This window comes from Aspergillus ibericus, assembly GCF_003184845.1.
Source record: "Aspergillus ibericus CBS 121593 unplaced genomic scaffold BO80scaffold_19, whole genome shotgun sequence".
NCBI lineage: Eukaryota > Fungi > Ascomycota > Eurotiomycetes > Eurotiales > Aspergillaceae > Aspergillus > Aspergillus ibericus.
In genome coordinates, this window is record NW_020292117.1 from 361,897 (window position 1) to 376,323 (window position 14,427).

The 14,427-nt window shown below is 53.0% G+C and overlaps 6 protein-coding genes across 6 annotated transcripts; 3 read left to right on the forward strand and 3 right to left on the reverse strand.

Annotated features, from left to right (window-relative positions):
- Positions 1 to 411: 411 nt before the first annotated feature.
- Positions 412 to 2,400, reverse strand: BO80DRAFT_355384 (MFS general substrate transporter; the record flags this gene model as incomplete). Its single annotated transcript, XM_025715753.1, has 10 exons — positions 412 to 629; positions 681 to 776; positions 825 to 892; positions 945 to 1,151; positions 1,202 to 1,279; positions 1,333 to 1,508; positions 1,557 to 1,751; positions 1,797 to 1,960; positions 2,014 to 2,056; positions 2,119 to 2,400. The coding sequence occupies 10 exons, from the start codon at positions 2,398 to 2,400 to the stop codon at positions 412 to 414; spliced, it is 1,527 nt and encodes a 508-aa protein (XP_025575444.1).
- Positions 2,401 to 2,917: 517 nt separating this feature from the next.
- Positions 2,918 to 4,306, reverse strand: BO80DRAFT_502092 (aldo/keto reductase; the record flags this gene model as incomplete). The annotated part of the gene is made up of 7 exons (XM_025724307.1): positions 2,918 to 3,087; positions 3,155 to 3,300; positions 3,356 to 3,411; positions 3,468 to 3,552; positions 3,605 to 3,801; positions 3,866 to 3,970; positions 4,034 to 4,306. 7 exons carry the CDS (start codon positions 4,304 to 4,306, stop codon positions 2,918 to 2,920), a joined length of 1,032 nt encoding a protein of 343 aa, XP_025575445.1.
- Positions 4,307 to 4,620: 314 nt separating this feature from the next.
- Positions 4,621 to 5,946, forward strand: BO80DRAFT_355325 (enolase C-terminal domain-like protein; the record flags this gene model as incomplete). Its single annotated transcript, XM_025715748.1, has 4 exons — positions 4,621 to 4,796; positions 4,852 to 4,961; positions 5,024 to 5,135; positions 5,199 to 5,946. 4 exons carry the CDS (start codon positions 4,621 to 4,623, stop codon positions 5,944 to 5,946), a joined length of 1,146 nt encoding a protein of 381 aa, XP_025575446.1.
- A 430-nt stretch (positions 5,947 to 6,376) lies between these two features.
- BO80DRAFT_355574 (Zn(II)2Cys6 transcription factor) lies at positions 6,377 to 8,665 on the forward strand (the record flags this gene model as incomplete). The annotated part of the gene is made up of 4 exons (XM_025715761.1): positions 6,377 to 6,462; positions 6,515 to 7,198; positions 7,251 to 8,079; positions 8,126 to 8,665. The coding sequence occupies 4 exons, from the start codon at positions 6,377 to 6,379 to the stop codon at positions 8,663 to 8,665; spliced, it is 2,139 nt and encodes a 712-aa protein (XP_025575447.1).
- A 48-nt stretch (positions 8,666 to 8,713) lies between these two features.
- On the reverse strand, positions 8,714 to 10,464 carry BO80DRAFT_455217 (Dak1-domain-containing protein; the record flags this gene model as incomplete). Its single annotated transcript, XM_025722098.1, has 5 exons — positions 8,714 to 9,003; positions 9,123 to 9,215; positions 9,342 to 9,506; positions 9,552 to 10,313; positions 10,359 to 10,464. 5 exons carry the CDS (start codon positions 10,462 to 10,464, stop codon positions 8,714 to 8,716), a joined length of 1,416 nt encoding a protein of 471 aa, XP_025575448.1.
- Positions 10,465 to 10,870: 406 nt separating this feature from the next.
- Positions 10,871 to 14,089, forward strand: BO80DRAFT_355226 (putative NRPS-like enzyme; the record flags this gene model as incomplete). The annotated part of the gene is made up of 3 exons (XM_025715742.1): positions 10,871 to 11,152; positions 11,197 to 12,933; positions 12,977 to 14,089. The coding sequence occupies 3 exons, from the start codon at positions 10,871 to 10,873 to the stop codon at positions 14,087 to 14,089; spliced, it is 3,132 nt and encodes a 1,043-aa protein (XP_025575449.1).
- Positions 14,090 to 14,427: the final 338 nt, after the last annotated feature.

The following is a 14,427-nucleotide window of genomic DNA, read 5'->3' on the forward strand; positions in this document are numbered from 1 at the left end:
GCCATTTCAGTCACGTTAAACCCCTCGGACCAAACAGATGGCCAATATCCAACGTATTCCATGAAAGTATTGGGTGAGTGCACTTGATCTGCTTATTATAGGGAAGGAAACATTACCACGTTGTCAAAGTGCGTTCTGAGAGCTCTAATCCTTCACATTGTTTGTCTCGTTACTAAAGATGACCCCGACTATAGGTTGTCACACAGAAAAGATCCTTTTTCAACCTGGCCACACAGTGCTCAAAACCAAATATAGGCAGGCTCGACACTTATGATCAAAGAGAAGTCCCAAGTAAAGAGCGAGGTGTATGTGTACGAAGTCTCTGACTCTCCTTGGAAGACATGTACCAGGACAGATCGGAACAGAGGTGCAACTTGCTAATAAGCTTGAACAACCATGCCAGGATTCACTTTAGAGCAAGAACCGGAACCCCTCTCTCACTGCCACGCCAGGCAGACCATGTTCTTCATTATCACGCGCCTGTGTGGCAAGGTCGACACCATCTAATTCATCGAGTTTCTTGTTCAATCTACCCAGATATATGCGAAGGATGGTGGAAACTATAATTGTCATGGAAAGCATGCCGATGTTAATACTGAATGCGATGATATAACGCGGTGACGCAGAGTCTGAATCACATCAGCAGTTGCATTTGCTAGGCATTAGTGCAATATGCGTACCGGGGTAAAGGTAAGGTGTATAAATCTGACACACGTTACTAAGGCAGTTGATAAGAGCCAAGGCAGCGGCTCGTTTTGCTGCCGGGCGTGGCAGGACTGTGTCCGTCAGTGAGTATTCCCCGAGGTTGGACGATATATACTTACTGTTTGAGATGTACCCTAGGGCCACGACGTAGCCCGAATAAATGCTACCAAGCATGATGCACATCGCGCTGGGTGCTCTGTTAGACCGACAGTTCTACAGTGCGTGTTGTCCAGACTTACACATATCGAGCGGCGAAGTTATTCCCAGCCATCGCCAGGATGAACGATACAATCGCAATGATAGGCGGAAGACAAATATGGAGGTATCGTTCGCCTGTTCGGTCCGCATGCCAGGCATGGACCAACACGACGAGTGTGCCGATGAGATATGGAGGTGTGGTAAGAAGCAAGGTATCAATGTTGTTCCGGCCAAGTCCAGCCATCACACTAAAGACATCAATCTCACGGGCTCTACAAGCCTGACAGCGTAACCATACCTGGGAAAGAAGGTTGTTACTGATCCAGCGGAAGTGCAACCGTATATGACACCAAGCAACAGCCAAGTCTTTGGGTCCCTATTGCGCAGATTCGTCAGTTCAGTGAACAAGCCTCAGGATTGCGGTCTTACTTGAAGGCAAGCTTTGCACCGTTGAACATGCTTTGATGTTCGTTATCTACCCAATCATCTTCACCAATGTCCTTTTCAAGTCTCCATGCCGCGAGAACTTTCTCGTCGGTGGTCAGCCACGAAGTCGTTCTGGGCAGATCAGGAACAATAAAAAATGCGATCAGAGCCGCGAAGATCTAAAGATGTTAGATTGACGGCTCGAAAACACAAAACAGTGATTATACCGTTAGCGATCCCTCAATAATAAAAAGCCATCTCCAGGCTGCGATACCCCGTGCGCCGTTTAAGCCACTCGTGATCCCAGCAGAGATCAAGCCAGAGAATGCACCCGAAATCAGTGAGCCTGCGTATAGCAATGCCGTCCGTTTGACCAATTCTTTCCGGGTATACCATGCCGACAGAAGATAAAGACAGCCGGGCTGAAGGGTAAGCAAGTGACTTTGAGCATTACAGGGTGTTCTTACAAAGTATGCCGCCTCGACGAATCCGAGAAAGAATCGAACCACGACCAAGCCGGCAAAATCTTTCGTGGCAGCAGTGCAACACGAGATGACACCCCACACTACCATACACCCCGGCAGATAGATTGAAGGTTTACCGAGCTTGTTGAGAATCATGTTTGACGGAACTGTGCCATTTAGCCTTCCCGAGTATCAAATTGACTAGAAAGAAGATACTAACCTTGCATGAGAAGATACCCGACAAACAGGATACTGACACACACCTGCAGGCTGTCAGGCATCCCATTGCTTCCTGTCCCAGTCACATAACAATGCATCCTCATACCTGGTACTCGTCGCCTGTGAGGTTCAAATCCTTTTGCAGACCGGCTAACTTTGCTGCTGCAATGTTGTTGCGATCCAAGTAGTTCAGGATATACATGACCAACATCATAATAAGCAGTCTGATATCGATCTTCCTGACCAGCTTCTTCTCCCGTTGCAGTAATTCCTCCGGCGTCAAGTCCGACAAAGATGCTGGTACTGTGCCAGAACCAAGATCTTTCGGGTTGTCCCCCATATTGTGGAACTCAACATGTTCGCTCCCGGAGACCTTGGCATTATCCATGGAATACAGTTGATAAAGGGGACAGCAGTGATTTGAAAGAGAGAGCTTATGAGATATCGGAGTCGTGACTGACTGTTGGACGAAAGTGATGGGAGCAAAACAGCGGTCGTGATAAGGTTCTTGGCTCTTAAATGCCGGGCCTCCCAGGGGTCCCCACTCTCGATAGTCTGAAGAGCATTCCCCATGGGGTGCTGGTGACGACCAGTCGGCTTCAAGGATGCGACCCTCTTCGGATATCTGACGCGGGGTTGACAATCTTGGCGGCCTGAGCCAACCATGCCAGGGAAGAATGACACGGGGTAAACTCTGTCAGCCCATATCCGATAAGTGTAACTCGGAAAAGTGGAATGACCATAGACCAAGGTAACATTTCTTCAACTAAACCCCACCGGTAATGCCTACTGAGATGATTTGTTTTGACATACAAGGATAAATCATTTCATACGATTGAGAGATACTACAGAGGGTATAGGCTAGTGTCAGACAACCCTATATATCCCGCTGCGACGCTGGAAGCTCAAGTCCGAAGTCTCTTCTGCTCTGCTGCCCACGCCAGGGCACTCTGCTTCGCCTTAGCCTCTCCCACCTCGCCAAAGATATCAACTCCAAGTCTGGCGGGGAAGTTCATGCGTTGGTGCCTCTCTAATAATTGTATTTCTTCGAATGCGTCGTTGGGAAGTACAAAGTCTGATGTAGATGGTGTAACCATATATCAGAACCGTTCAGTTTCAAGCCAATGTCGATGGATGCTTACCTTCAAAGTTGCTGCGAATCCTTTCCGCCGTCACTGACTTGGGAAGAACAGCGGTTCCCCGCTGAACAGCCCAGCTGATCAACACTTGCGCAGGCGATTTGCCCAACTTGCGGGCAGTTTCAATTACCAGGCCATCATCAACCGCACTATGAAGGATGTGAGTGAACGCCCCCTGGGATCGTTCGGGATTTCCAGACATACCGAGGAATGTTGTAGATATTGTTTCCCAGCGGTGAATAAGCCGTGATGACGATGTTCTGCACAGAGATCAGTTTTCATATATACATCGAGACAGTGTCGTTATCCAACCTACATTGTCTTGACTCCACCGCAATAGATCCCGTTGCTGGAGGTACGGATGGGCTTCGATCTGATTCACCGCAGGACGGATCTTTGCACTTGGACCGGGGTCAGTACAAAGGGCCCTCAGACGCGAATGAAAGAACGTACGTCTTGAATAATTCTTCAATCTTGTCCCGAGTAAAGTTGCTCACACCAATACTGCGAATCTTTCCTTTTTCCACAAGGCGCTCCATCGCTGCCCAGGTATCCTTAACCGGCACATCAATCACGTCAATAAGCCCCGTTTTCTCGTCGACAGGTGGGATAGTGGTGTTGGAATACCGGAACGACACAGGCCAGTGGATCTATTCATCAATGAATACAATTTAACATAACATTGCGGTGGGTTTGGACGTTTGCACAACTCACCAGGTAAAGATCCAGATAGTTAGTCTGGAGAGCGGCGAGGGACTGGTCCACAGCCTCTTCAACGTGCTCGGGCTCGTGGTGGGTGTTCCATAACTTGCTCGTCAACTATCAATATCCAGCGATTAGTGCGCAGTCTATGACCATACTGGTATGCCAAGATAAACGGACAAAGATCTCCTCGCGAGGAACTACGGACGCCTTGATTCCATCTCCGACCTCCTTCTCGTTGCCGTAAACAGCGGCCGCATCGATGTGTCGGTACCCCGCCTGCAGCGCCGTTATAACTGCTTCGCGAACTTGATCTTTTTGCGATTGCTGCGGGAATATGACTTGTTCCCAGGTATGCCGTATGATAGCAGAGACTGAACGTACCCAGGTGCCCAGCCCAACGGCTGGCATGCTGTAACCACTGTTCAATTTGATGGATCGACCTGAAGCCATTGTCCGTGATCAAGGCGTGTACGAGTATGGTTGGCAATGGTTTTCCCAAGAACAAGTTCCAGCCAAGGGGCACTAGATGCTAGATGTCAACTGCGACTTGTATCGTGGGAAGCAGCTGGCCTCGGATAAGTTTCCGAAAGCATTACCGAGCGACTTATCCGACGGGAGGCGTGGAGGTTTTCCGAGACGTTGCGAACAGGCCCGGATCTACTTGTTCTTCAAGAGCAATGTGGCCGATTGCCCACTATGACTGTGAATTGAAATCCGAACAGATTGTCAAATGCCCTCGTTGGCCCCGACTGGGCAACATAGCAATGGCGCCAATCACGCAAATTGAATACTTTCGAGTTCCTCCGCGGTGGCTGTTTGTCAAGGTCACGGATTCTCAAGGGAATACTGGCTGGGGTGAAGCGTCCTTGGAGGGCCATACTGAGGCAGTCGAGGGCTGCCTCAATGCATTTATCGAGCGATTCATTGGCTTAGAGGCTAAGTATGACCCTCACCGCCCTTCATAGCATGGGGTATGTGCTCACTTGGCGTTCCAGTGACATTGAGCATATCTGGCAAAATGGCTATCGCATGGGCTTCTACCGGGGCGGGCCAATCTTGATGAGTGCCCTGTCCGGTATTGACATTGCTTTATGGGACCTGAAAGGTGGGCTAATCCGGGGATCATACTTGGAAGGCAATGCTGATGTTTGGTGGACCGACTACTAGCCCGACGGTTCGGTGTGCCCATCTACGAGCTCCTTGGGGGCAAGGTTCGTGATCGATTGCGGGTTTATGCTTGGATCGGCGGAGATCGTCCTGGGGATGTGGAGATACAGGCGTACAGCCCCTCACTACTCTGTTCGCTTGGCCATTGCTGTTGCTGATAACATGTTATCTCTAGTCGCGGCCGTATCTCCCAGGGATTCAAGGCGGTCAAAATGAACGCAACCGAAGATATTGGCTGGCTGGACTCGCCCGGGGCGCTCAATGCGTCAGTGGAGCGACTCAAGACCGTCAAGTCTCTTGGACTTGATGCTGGAGTCGACTTTCACGGACGGGTGCACAAAGCTATGGCAATCCAGCTGGCACACAAGCTGGCTCCGCATGAGCCATTGTTCATCGAGGAGCCCCTGCTTTCCGAGCACCCCGAGTCGGTGACCGCTCTGTCCAAACTCGTCCCTATTCCCATCGCTCTCGGAGAGCGTCTGCACTCCCGGTGGGATGTCAAACCCTTCCTGGAATCGGCATCCGTCAGCATCCTCCAGCCGGATATTAGTCATGTGGGTGGAATTTCGGAGCTGCGCCGGATTGCGGTCATGGCAGAGGCTTACGACGTGGCTTTGGCGCCTCACTGCCCTCTGGGTCCGATCGCCCTGGCGGCGAATATTCAGGTTGACGCGGTGTCGGCTAACTTTGCCATCCAAGAGATGAGCCTAGGTATCCATTACAACCATGGTTCAGCGGATCTTGAGACGTATATAAAGAACGGTGATGTCTGGACCGTCAAAGATGGTATGTTGGACCTCCCGCGAGGCCCGGGCTTAGGGATTGAACTGGACGAAGACAAGATTCGAGCCGCCACTGTTAATGCCAAAGCCTGGCGGAGTCCTTGTTTCGAAGGGCCTGGAGGAGAGTGGAGAGAGTGGTAACGTGGAACAAGGCCATGTGTTGACTCTAAGCCATGTCCTTATTCAAGAAGTAGTAGATGCAAACCATTCTAAATTATATGACTTGAAATCGCTAGTAGGGACCATCGTGTCTTGTACATATCACGTCTAAGACATTCTTTTCAGAAGCCATCTAGTCTTGGCTCATGGCCTGTCTTGAGTCCACTGGTTCTACCATACCGCTACCCTACACGAGTACTCCCGGCGGCAATGGACCCGGAGCCGTCTGGGATGTCCGGATGTCGATAAGCCGGGGCTTGATTCTGGGGAAATTCCGGGGCTACCCCGCCCCCTTTTTCCGCTCCGTCTCACTTGCCACTCAACCCCCGTCAGTCGGAGATGAGCAAGGTCGCCCTACCCCCGGAAATGTGCTGCCAGGCAGTTCCTGAGCAGCTGTCAATCAAAGAATTCAATGGATATGCCAGATGAACCGGCCAGCAAACGCCGATGCCACAAAGAACGCGTCCGAGTGACGCGTGCCTGCGATGCCTGCAAGAAGTGAGTCCATGTCGCGTTCACCACGAAAGGTTTAATTCACAGGTTCAACCAGGAAGAAGCTACGCTGTACGGGGACTTTGCCCTGTGCCAGTTGCCTTCGAACCGGAAAACCCTGCGAGTACACGGCCGAGTACAACAGGGGCAAGCTGCCTCAGGTTCGTATCGCCCAGCCTGCGCCAGGGACTGAACAGCAGCAGAAGCAGGCTTCAGCGGTTGAGGGGGATAGATCGCCGTCTTTGCAATATTCCCTAGTAGGTGAAAATTGCACTATGCCCGAGAACCACGCTGTTGAGAACCCACCCTCTCGTGCCTCACCTGAGCCTCATCAAACGGACTTGGAAGGCCACTATGTTGGTCCTTCGTCTGGGGTCTCCTTCCTACTTCGAGCGCAACGTAAACTCCACAAGTATGTAGCGCTGCCCATCAATACACCCATCTTCACGTTTGGAGACTCCCCGTTGCCCGAGGCAGAGTCGACCTTCATGCTCTTACCGCCACGAAATGAGGCCAACGCGCTTCTCACACGGTACTTTGATTTTGCTTTCCCCACCCATCGCTTTCTTCATCAGCCACAGGTTGAAAGCTGGGTGGAGGAATTCTACGGCGCCGTGCAACGCTCCGAGGGCGTCACTCCCGGCACGCGGGGAAAGCGGGCTGTAGTTCTGATGGTTTTCGCTCAAGCCAAGCAAAGCCAACTTGACTCGGATCAGTCGTCAGCCCGGTCTTTGGTCAGTAGGTGCGGTAGTCATATCTCTTCCAAGATGTGGAGGGTAGCTCATTGACTATAGTGCGGCCTACTTTGCAGCCTCGGAACAACAGCTCTCAGCTGAGACGGGACCTGTGCGAATAACCAGTGTCCAGGCACGATTGGCTCAATGCTTTTATCTTCTGTCTCAATCTCGTATCAACCACTGTTGGAGCTTATTCGGCACCACCGCTCGACTCGCAATGACCCTCGGTATGCACCGCGCGAGAAGACGTGAGAATGGTGCCGTTGACCATATTGAGTCTGAACTTCGAAAACGCGTGTTTTGGTGTGCATACAGCCTGGATAACTATCTGAGTGCGGCCCTTGGTCGCCCACGGATCTTTCACGATGACGATATTGATCAAGACTTTCCTACCGTTGCTGATGACTCGCGGATTCTGCGAGACCAAATCCTTGCCTCCGAGTCAACGACACAAAGTATCATGCTCGCCCCTCTATACCATGCCAAGTTGTCTGTCATAATTGGTCGCATCCTGCATGACATGTACGGCATTCACAGGGGTAGCTCCCAAGCTGAAGTCGCAGCCGCCGCTCAACATGGTGCTCATCTTACCCGCTGGCGTCAAGAACTGTCCGGATTTCTTGACTCCTCGAATGTGGACCTGTTGATGCTGACATACCAACGCCAATACACGGTGCTCAATCTGGCCTTTTACCATGCACAGATCCTGCTTTACCGACCTTTCATCCTGCGGCACTTTGGAACCAACAATCGCGAGAGATCACGCAATGATTCTTCCAGCAGAGCTGTTGACCAATACATCAAAGTCTGTCTTGTAGCGGCCATGAAGATTGCAGCAATCATTCGCGAGCTTTGTGAGAAACGGCGAATGTATAGCACATTTTGGGTATGCAGTAGACATCCACTGCTGGCGGTTAGGCTAACAGGACCAGTTTACACATTATTATGCATTCTCGGCCATTATGATTCTATATTTGCGCGTCATTCAGCTAGCTGCGCAGAAGGGCGATGGCGGGGAAGTTTCCAAATACCTACACACCGGGGAGCGCGCCCAACGAGATCTCGCCGGTTGTTGCTCTCAATCTTCCTTTGTGCAGCGCTACGTCGTTGTGCTCGAAGAGCTTCGCCAAGAGGCTCGGATTGCAGCAAACCAAACTGACCATCCACCAGATGCCACGAGGGATCAGACATTTTCTTATGGCGGGAACCAAGGCATTGGGCAATTGGGCCCCCAGGCATTCCGGCCAGATGAGATCGAGGTAAATCGCATGGAAGTAGCCGAGAGACTGCAGGGTAGCAACTTGATGCCTGCTGTGATGGAGTCTGATATTCCCGGATGGACAGAAGGCGGGGCCGAGGATAACTTTCCGGTGCCGGCGTCATCCGGACTTGCAGATTGGGAAGGACTCGACTCTCTGGCTATTGCAGGACTGGGAGAGTTGGACTACCTGTTTAGCCACGGGGGAAGTTGACGATCGAGAACATCACTGGTATTGCTATATTGCACATCTATGAAATTGCTACGGGCTTAATAGCCCCTCTAGCAGGCAGACCAGTCCTGCCGCCCCAGGATCAGGGACCCGACTCCATCCTTCTTCCGGCACATACACAGCGCGCTCAAACGAAGCGGTCATGCCTTGCGTGCTATTGCGGCCTGCCCGAGCTGCATCCACCGCCCCGGCCGCTGACGCACCCGCTTGCAGCGCTGTTATGAAAGGCTCCAGGGCATCCATAATCGTGCGGTCTCCTGCGCGGGCTGAGGTCGCTTGCCGTAGGGCTTGCAGTGCCTCCCCAGCAGCCTGGACCCAGTCTGCCCTTTGGACATTCCGTGCCACTGGTAATTCAATGCCAATCGCGCGTAGGGAGGCAGCCAGAGCATTCAGGAAGATGGCATAAAGCGCGCCAGAGTCGATCCGCAGTCCCCATCACCCACCACCGAGTCGTATCGATCGAGTTCGGCCTCGGCTGCGATGAGTTTATAGCAAGCACGCTCAATGGAGGTTTTCAGGTCGTGTTCGTCAACTGTCATAGAAGATCAGTACCAGCTCTCGTGTAAAGCCAGGAGATCAGAACCTTTCAGTTGAGACGTGGTCGCCGCGATGGTTTGGTGGCTCTCTTTCAAGGATGTCCTCTGCTGTCTTTGAATACCATCGGGCCTTGGTCTGGTTGACCATCCGGGTGTGATCGCGGGGGCATCCAGCGCCTCTAGCATTTGAGGACTAGCCTTCAGAAGCGTGATACTGAACCCTTTTCCGTCCAAACTGGTCATGAAACTCCCCGAGTATATCCGGATAGGCTTTAGACCCCGTCGGTCTAGTTTCCGTCAGCACGCGATTCTAGCGATGCTGCATCACTTACCGAGGCGATCGACCACCGTCTTCGTCACCGCGGAAAATTCGATGTTGGATACGCCTCCCAAGTTGTTGACCAGTAAGCATAAATTCGTGTCTGTGAACGAGACATACGCCCGATCGGCGTCATCGGGATCCAAGAGCTTATCCAACATCTGGTCCACCAAGTCCGAGATGGACGGTTGCGGTTTCACCACATAGCACCCAGGCTCATTATGGATTCCCATGCCCACTTCGACCTGATCCGTGCGATCTGTCGGGTCGGCCGGCTTTCCGACCAGATGGACATGATCCAACGCTGCACCAACCGTCGCGAGGCTGTTCACGACCTCCTCACCGGCCTGGCGGAGCTCCTCCAGCGCCATGCCTTGCTGCGCGAGGGCTCCGAGAATCTTTTCCACCAGGACGGTCCCTGCCAGGCCTCGTCTGCCGACCTTGCCACTCTTCTGCCGACCGACCGACACGTCATCGCCCACGACCAGGACGGCTGTGTTGAATCCAGCCAGCCGGGCCTTTTCCGCTGCCAGATGAAAGTGGAGCACGTCCCCGGTGTAGTTCATGATGACGAGGAGTGTTCCCGCCGAGCCACCCACGCGGGCAATGGTATTCTGAATCTGGTGGACACTCGGCGAGGCAAAAATGAACCCGGAGACGGCCGCACTGAGAAGGCCGTCGCCCACGAGTCCTACAAAGGAGGGCTCATGGCCGGCTCCGCCGCCTGAAATGAGGGTAACCTGTTTGTCCCCGTCATGGCGGGGATTGATGATCGCTGATTCGTTAGCACAGCTGTGGGTAATTGGCAGAACGCTAATACCTTTGATATCATCGTCGTAACGTATGGACGGGTTGGACAGGGCCAGTCCATGCAGAGCGTCCTGAACGAGGGTTGCCCCGTCATGAATGAAATGTCTGGTAGCCATATCTGTCGAAGGCTGGTGATTCGTCTAGAGTCATCGTTCTGCAACAAGCCATCTTATAGAGATACCAGAGTTGGCACCGACATTTCCTACATCAGGACACCTCCTTGCCGTCTCTGACCTACTGTCAACCCTTCATCTTCAATTCCGATCTGCCTCGGTAGCTATTCCGGGTCACCTCGGGCTGACACGGTTTTCCGGATGGGTTCAGTTCCATCCGAGAGTCCGGAAAAGAAGATCGGATAAGTGCAGTGAGCCGAGGCTATATCCGAGATGATCTCATCATAAGACGACACCGTGCACTTGCATCGTAGTGATGTCCCGGATTCATGTCTTTATCACATCTTGAATGTGTCCTCATGCAATTTCGGTCTAATCGGAACCGCCGTGGCTGTAGTACCTTTTCATCATGTTAAATTCCGGTACCTTTGAGCCCGCGCGTCTCCATGGAGACAGCAAAACGGAAACCCTCCACCGACTGCCCCCGAGTCCCCCGGCAGAGGAGTACCAGATCAACTACACCATCGACGATGTCTTGAGAAACCTTGTGCGGGATGCTCCCGATGAGCCGCTCGTGGGCTACCCACAGAAAACGCATGGCGTCGCAGATTATGTCTATTACACCCCGCGCGATCTGGACCGATTCGCCAATGGCGCGGTCAAGCAATACAAGCAGGCAGGCCTGGCAGAGGTAATTCTGACAGCCATCGACCAATCAATGTGCTAACAGTTTAGTTCGCCCATCCGACTGAGAATCGCGTCGTCTCCATCCTCGGCCCCTCCAACCTGGATTACATCGTGTCCCTCTTTGCATTGTCTCGCATGGGCTATGCGGTTCTGTTGCTGTCAACCCGCCTCAGCACCGAGGCCTACACCAACCTTCTTGCAAAGACCAACTGTACCAATCTCGTCTACGCCCCGTCCAGCGCCAAAGCCGTCAGGCAAGTGGCGGAGACATCGTCGGTGGCTACCTTTGCAATCCCCGAGTTTGCCAACTACTCGGAGGAGTGGCAGCAAGCCAGTCCAAATGCTGGGACACCGCAAGAGAGTCTCAAGTGGGCTTTTATCATCCACTCGTCGGGCTCCACTGGCCTCCCCAAGCCCATCTTCCAGACCCACGGGGCATGCATCTCCAACTACAGTACAAGCAAGGGCTACCGAGCGCTATTGACATTGCCACTCTATCATAACCATGGCCTATCGACCTTTTTCCGCTCACTGTTCAAGCGAAAGCCCATATCCATCTATAATGCGAATCTTCCCCTCACAGGCAACAATGTGCTGGAAGCGATGAAAGCGACGGCCCCGGAAAGCTTCCATGGGGTGCCGTACGTCTTGAAGTTATTGTGTGAGACCGAAGGTGGGACCGATGAGCTAGCAAAGTGCCAGCAGGTCCTTTTTGGAGGGAGTAGCTGTCCGGATGAGCTGGGTGATGAGCTCGTAAATGCCGGGGTCCGGTTGATCAGCCACTACGGAGCCACCGAGCTGGGTCAATTGATGACCTCGGCGCGACCCCAGGAAGACAAGGCCTGGAACTATCTTCGGCCCTTGGCGTCGGTCGAGCGATTCCTGCAATGGAAGCCCCTGGAAGACGGATCCTATGAATGCATCGTGCTGGATGGTCTTCCATCCAAAGTCAGTTCCAATTCGGACGACCCTCCGAACTCGTTCCACACGCGGGACACATTTCTCAAGCACCCCACGATTCCCAATGCCTGGAAATATCTAGGCCGCATCGACGACCGAGTCACTTTAATTAATGGAGAGAAAGTCCTTCCGGTGCCGATCGAGCATCGTGTCCGCCAGAGTGTCTACGTCCAAGACAACCTCGTCTTTGGTGTCTCCAAGCCCATTCCGGGGTTGCTCGTGGTGCCCAGTCCGGCCTGCCAGGGCCTATCATCCGAGGAGATCCTGGATCGCATCTGGCCCGATATTGCTGCAGCCAACGAAAATGCGGAGGCATTTAGTCAGATCTCGCGCGACATGGTCGTCATTCTCGACCCCAACCAGTCGTATCCCATGACCGACAAGGGCACGATGATTCGAAACCGCTGCTACATGGAGTTCAGTGACCTGATTGAAGCCGCGTATGCGCGCCTGGAAACTGGGGCTGGCAGTGGAGATTGCCGCGTCTTGGAGCTGCCCGAATTGGAAGAGTTCCTGCTGGATCTGTTTCGGACGACTCTGGGATTTCCCGATATTCAGAGCGACAGCGACCTGTTCGAGGCCGGTGTCGACAGTTTGCAGGCCATCAAGGCACGCGGTATTCTGCAAGCACAAATTGACATTGGATCAGCCACCCTCGCGCACAATGTCGTTTTCGACTGTGGGACGATTAAAAAGCTCGCCGCGCATTTGTATGCCGCACGCACCGGAGAGGGCTTGGACTCGGAGGGTGAGCTCGAAGCCATGTCCCGACTGATCACCCAATACTCGACGTTTGTCAACCGGCCAGCGAGCGAGAAAGTTGTCGTAAGTTCTCCTACTCACGATCGGATTTTGCTAACATACTAAGCTTCTGACGGGCATCACTGGCACTTTGGGAGTATACATCCTGTCACAGCTTCTGCAGCAGGCCTCCGTCAAGAAGGTGTTCTGCTTGGTACGTGCAAGCTCAATACCTAACGCGCTCGATCGCGTGCTGTCGAGTCTATCATCGAGGTCGCTACCCATCGTCAACGCGTACAAGATTGCCGCCTTTCCTTCGGCGCTGGGGAATGAAGATCTCGGTCTGCCGTCAGCCACCATCAGTGAGCTGCATAGTTCCCTGACGCATGTGATCCATGCGGCCTGGGCTGTCAATTTCACCGTCGGTGTGCGCAGCTTCGAGCAACACATCAGAGGCATCCAAAATCTCATCAACCTGTGTCTCTCGAGTGAGCGACCGTCTCCGGCCGAATTCTACTTTTGCTCCTCCATCTCCGCCGCCGCCGGCACGCCTCTCCCCGCCACGATCCGCGAGGGACCCATCCCGGAGCTTGCCCACGCACAGAACATGGGCTATGCGCGGTCCAAGCTGGTTGCCGAGCGAATCATCCACGCCGCCGCCAGAACCACCGGGATGGTCGCCAAGGTTCTGCGACTGGGGCAGATCGTGGGAGACACGGTGACGGGGAAATGGAATCCCACGGAAGCGATTCCGCTGCTGCTGCAGACTGCCAAGACGCTGGGGGTGTTGCCTGCGTTAGATGAGACGCCGTCCTGGCTCCCGGTGGACGTGGTGGCGAGTGCCGTGCTAGAGCTCAGTGACATCCTCTCCAGTCCGACCGCCAAGTCGCTGGCTCAAGACCCCGCTGTGGTGTACAATGTGCAAAATCCACGAACCTTCCGATGGACGGAGGATCTACTACCAGCTCTGCGACAGGCGGGATTACAGTTCGAGATCCTGCCTCGCAGACAATGGGTGCAGCGTCTGCGCGAGTCAGATCCGGACCCGGTGAAGAATCCCTCGGTCAAGTTGCTGGACTTTTTTGCGGAGAAATATGACAACGATGCGCCGGGTCGCGCGGGACTGTCGTTTGCGATGGAGAAGACGGAGTCTGCGAGTCCATCGTTGAACGGAGGGGTGGATTTGATTGGGAATGGGTTGATCAAGAAATATGTGGATGCGTGGGGGTTGGTGTGGTGATTTTTACCTTCTTTATCAAGTTTAGTTTCTCTGTGATGTATACACTTTGTCAATATGAAGCGATAGCAATGGCGTCGTTCATTGTCTTTTCTACTCAAGCAGCCTGGTGAGCTTGATTCGGTGTTTTAAGTAGTAGTCGATAGGGTTTGGTCAGCATTCAATAGACTTTAAGCTTCCAGAGTATATCTAGGTTTACAGATATATCTTTAGGTTTACAGGTACGCTGCAGTCAAGAAAACAGAGCTATTATGTAATCGTTTCGTGCGCCACCAAAGACCTCGGTTCGTCTTCTGGTCCCCTCCAACTGTTCCTGTAACTGAGCTCTATAAGGGCAGATA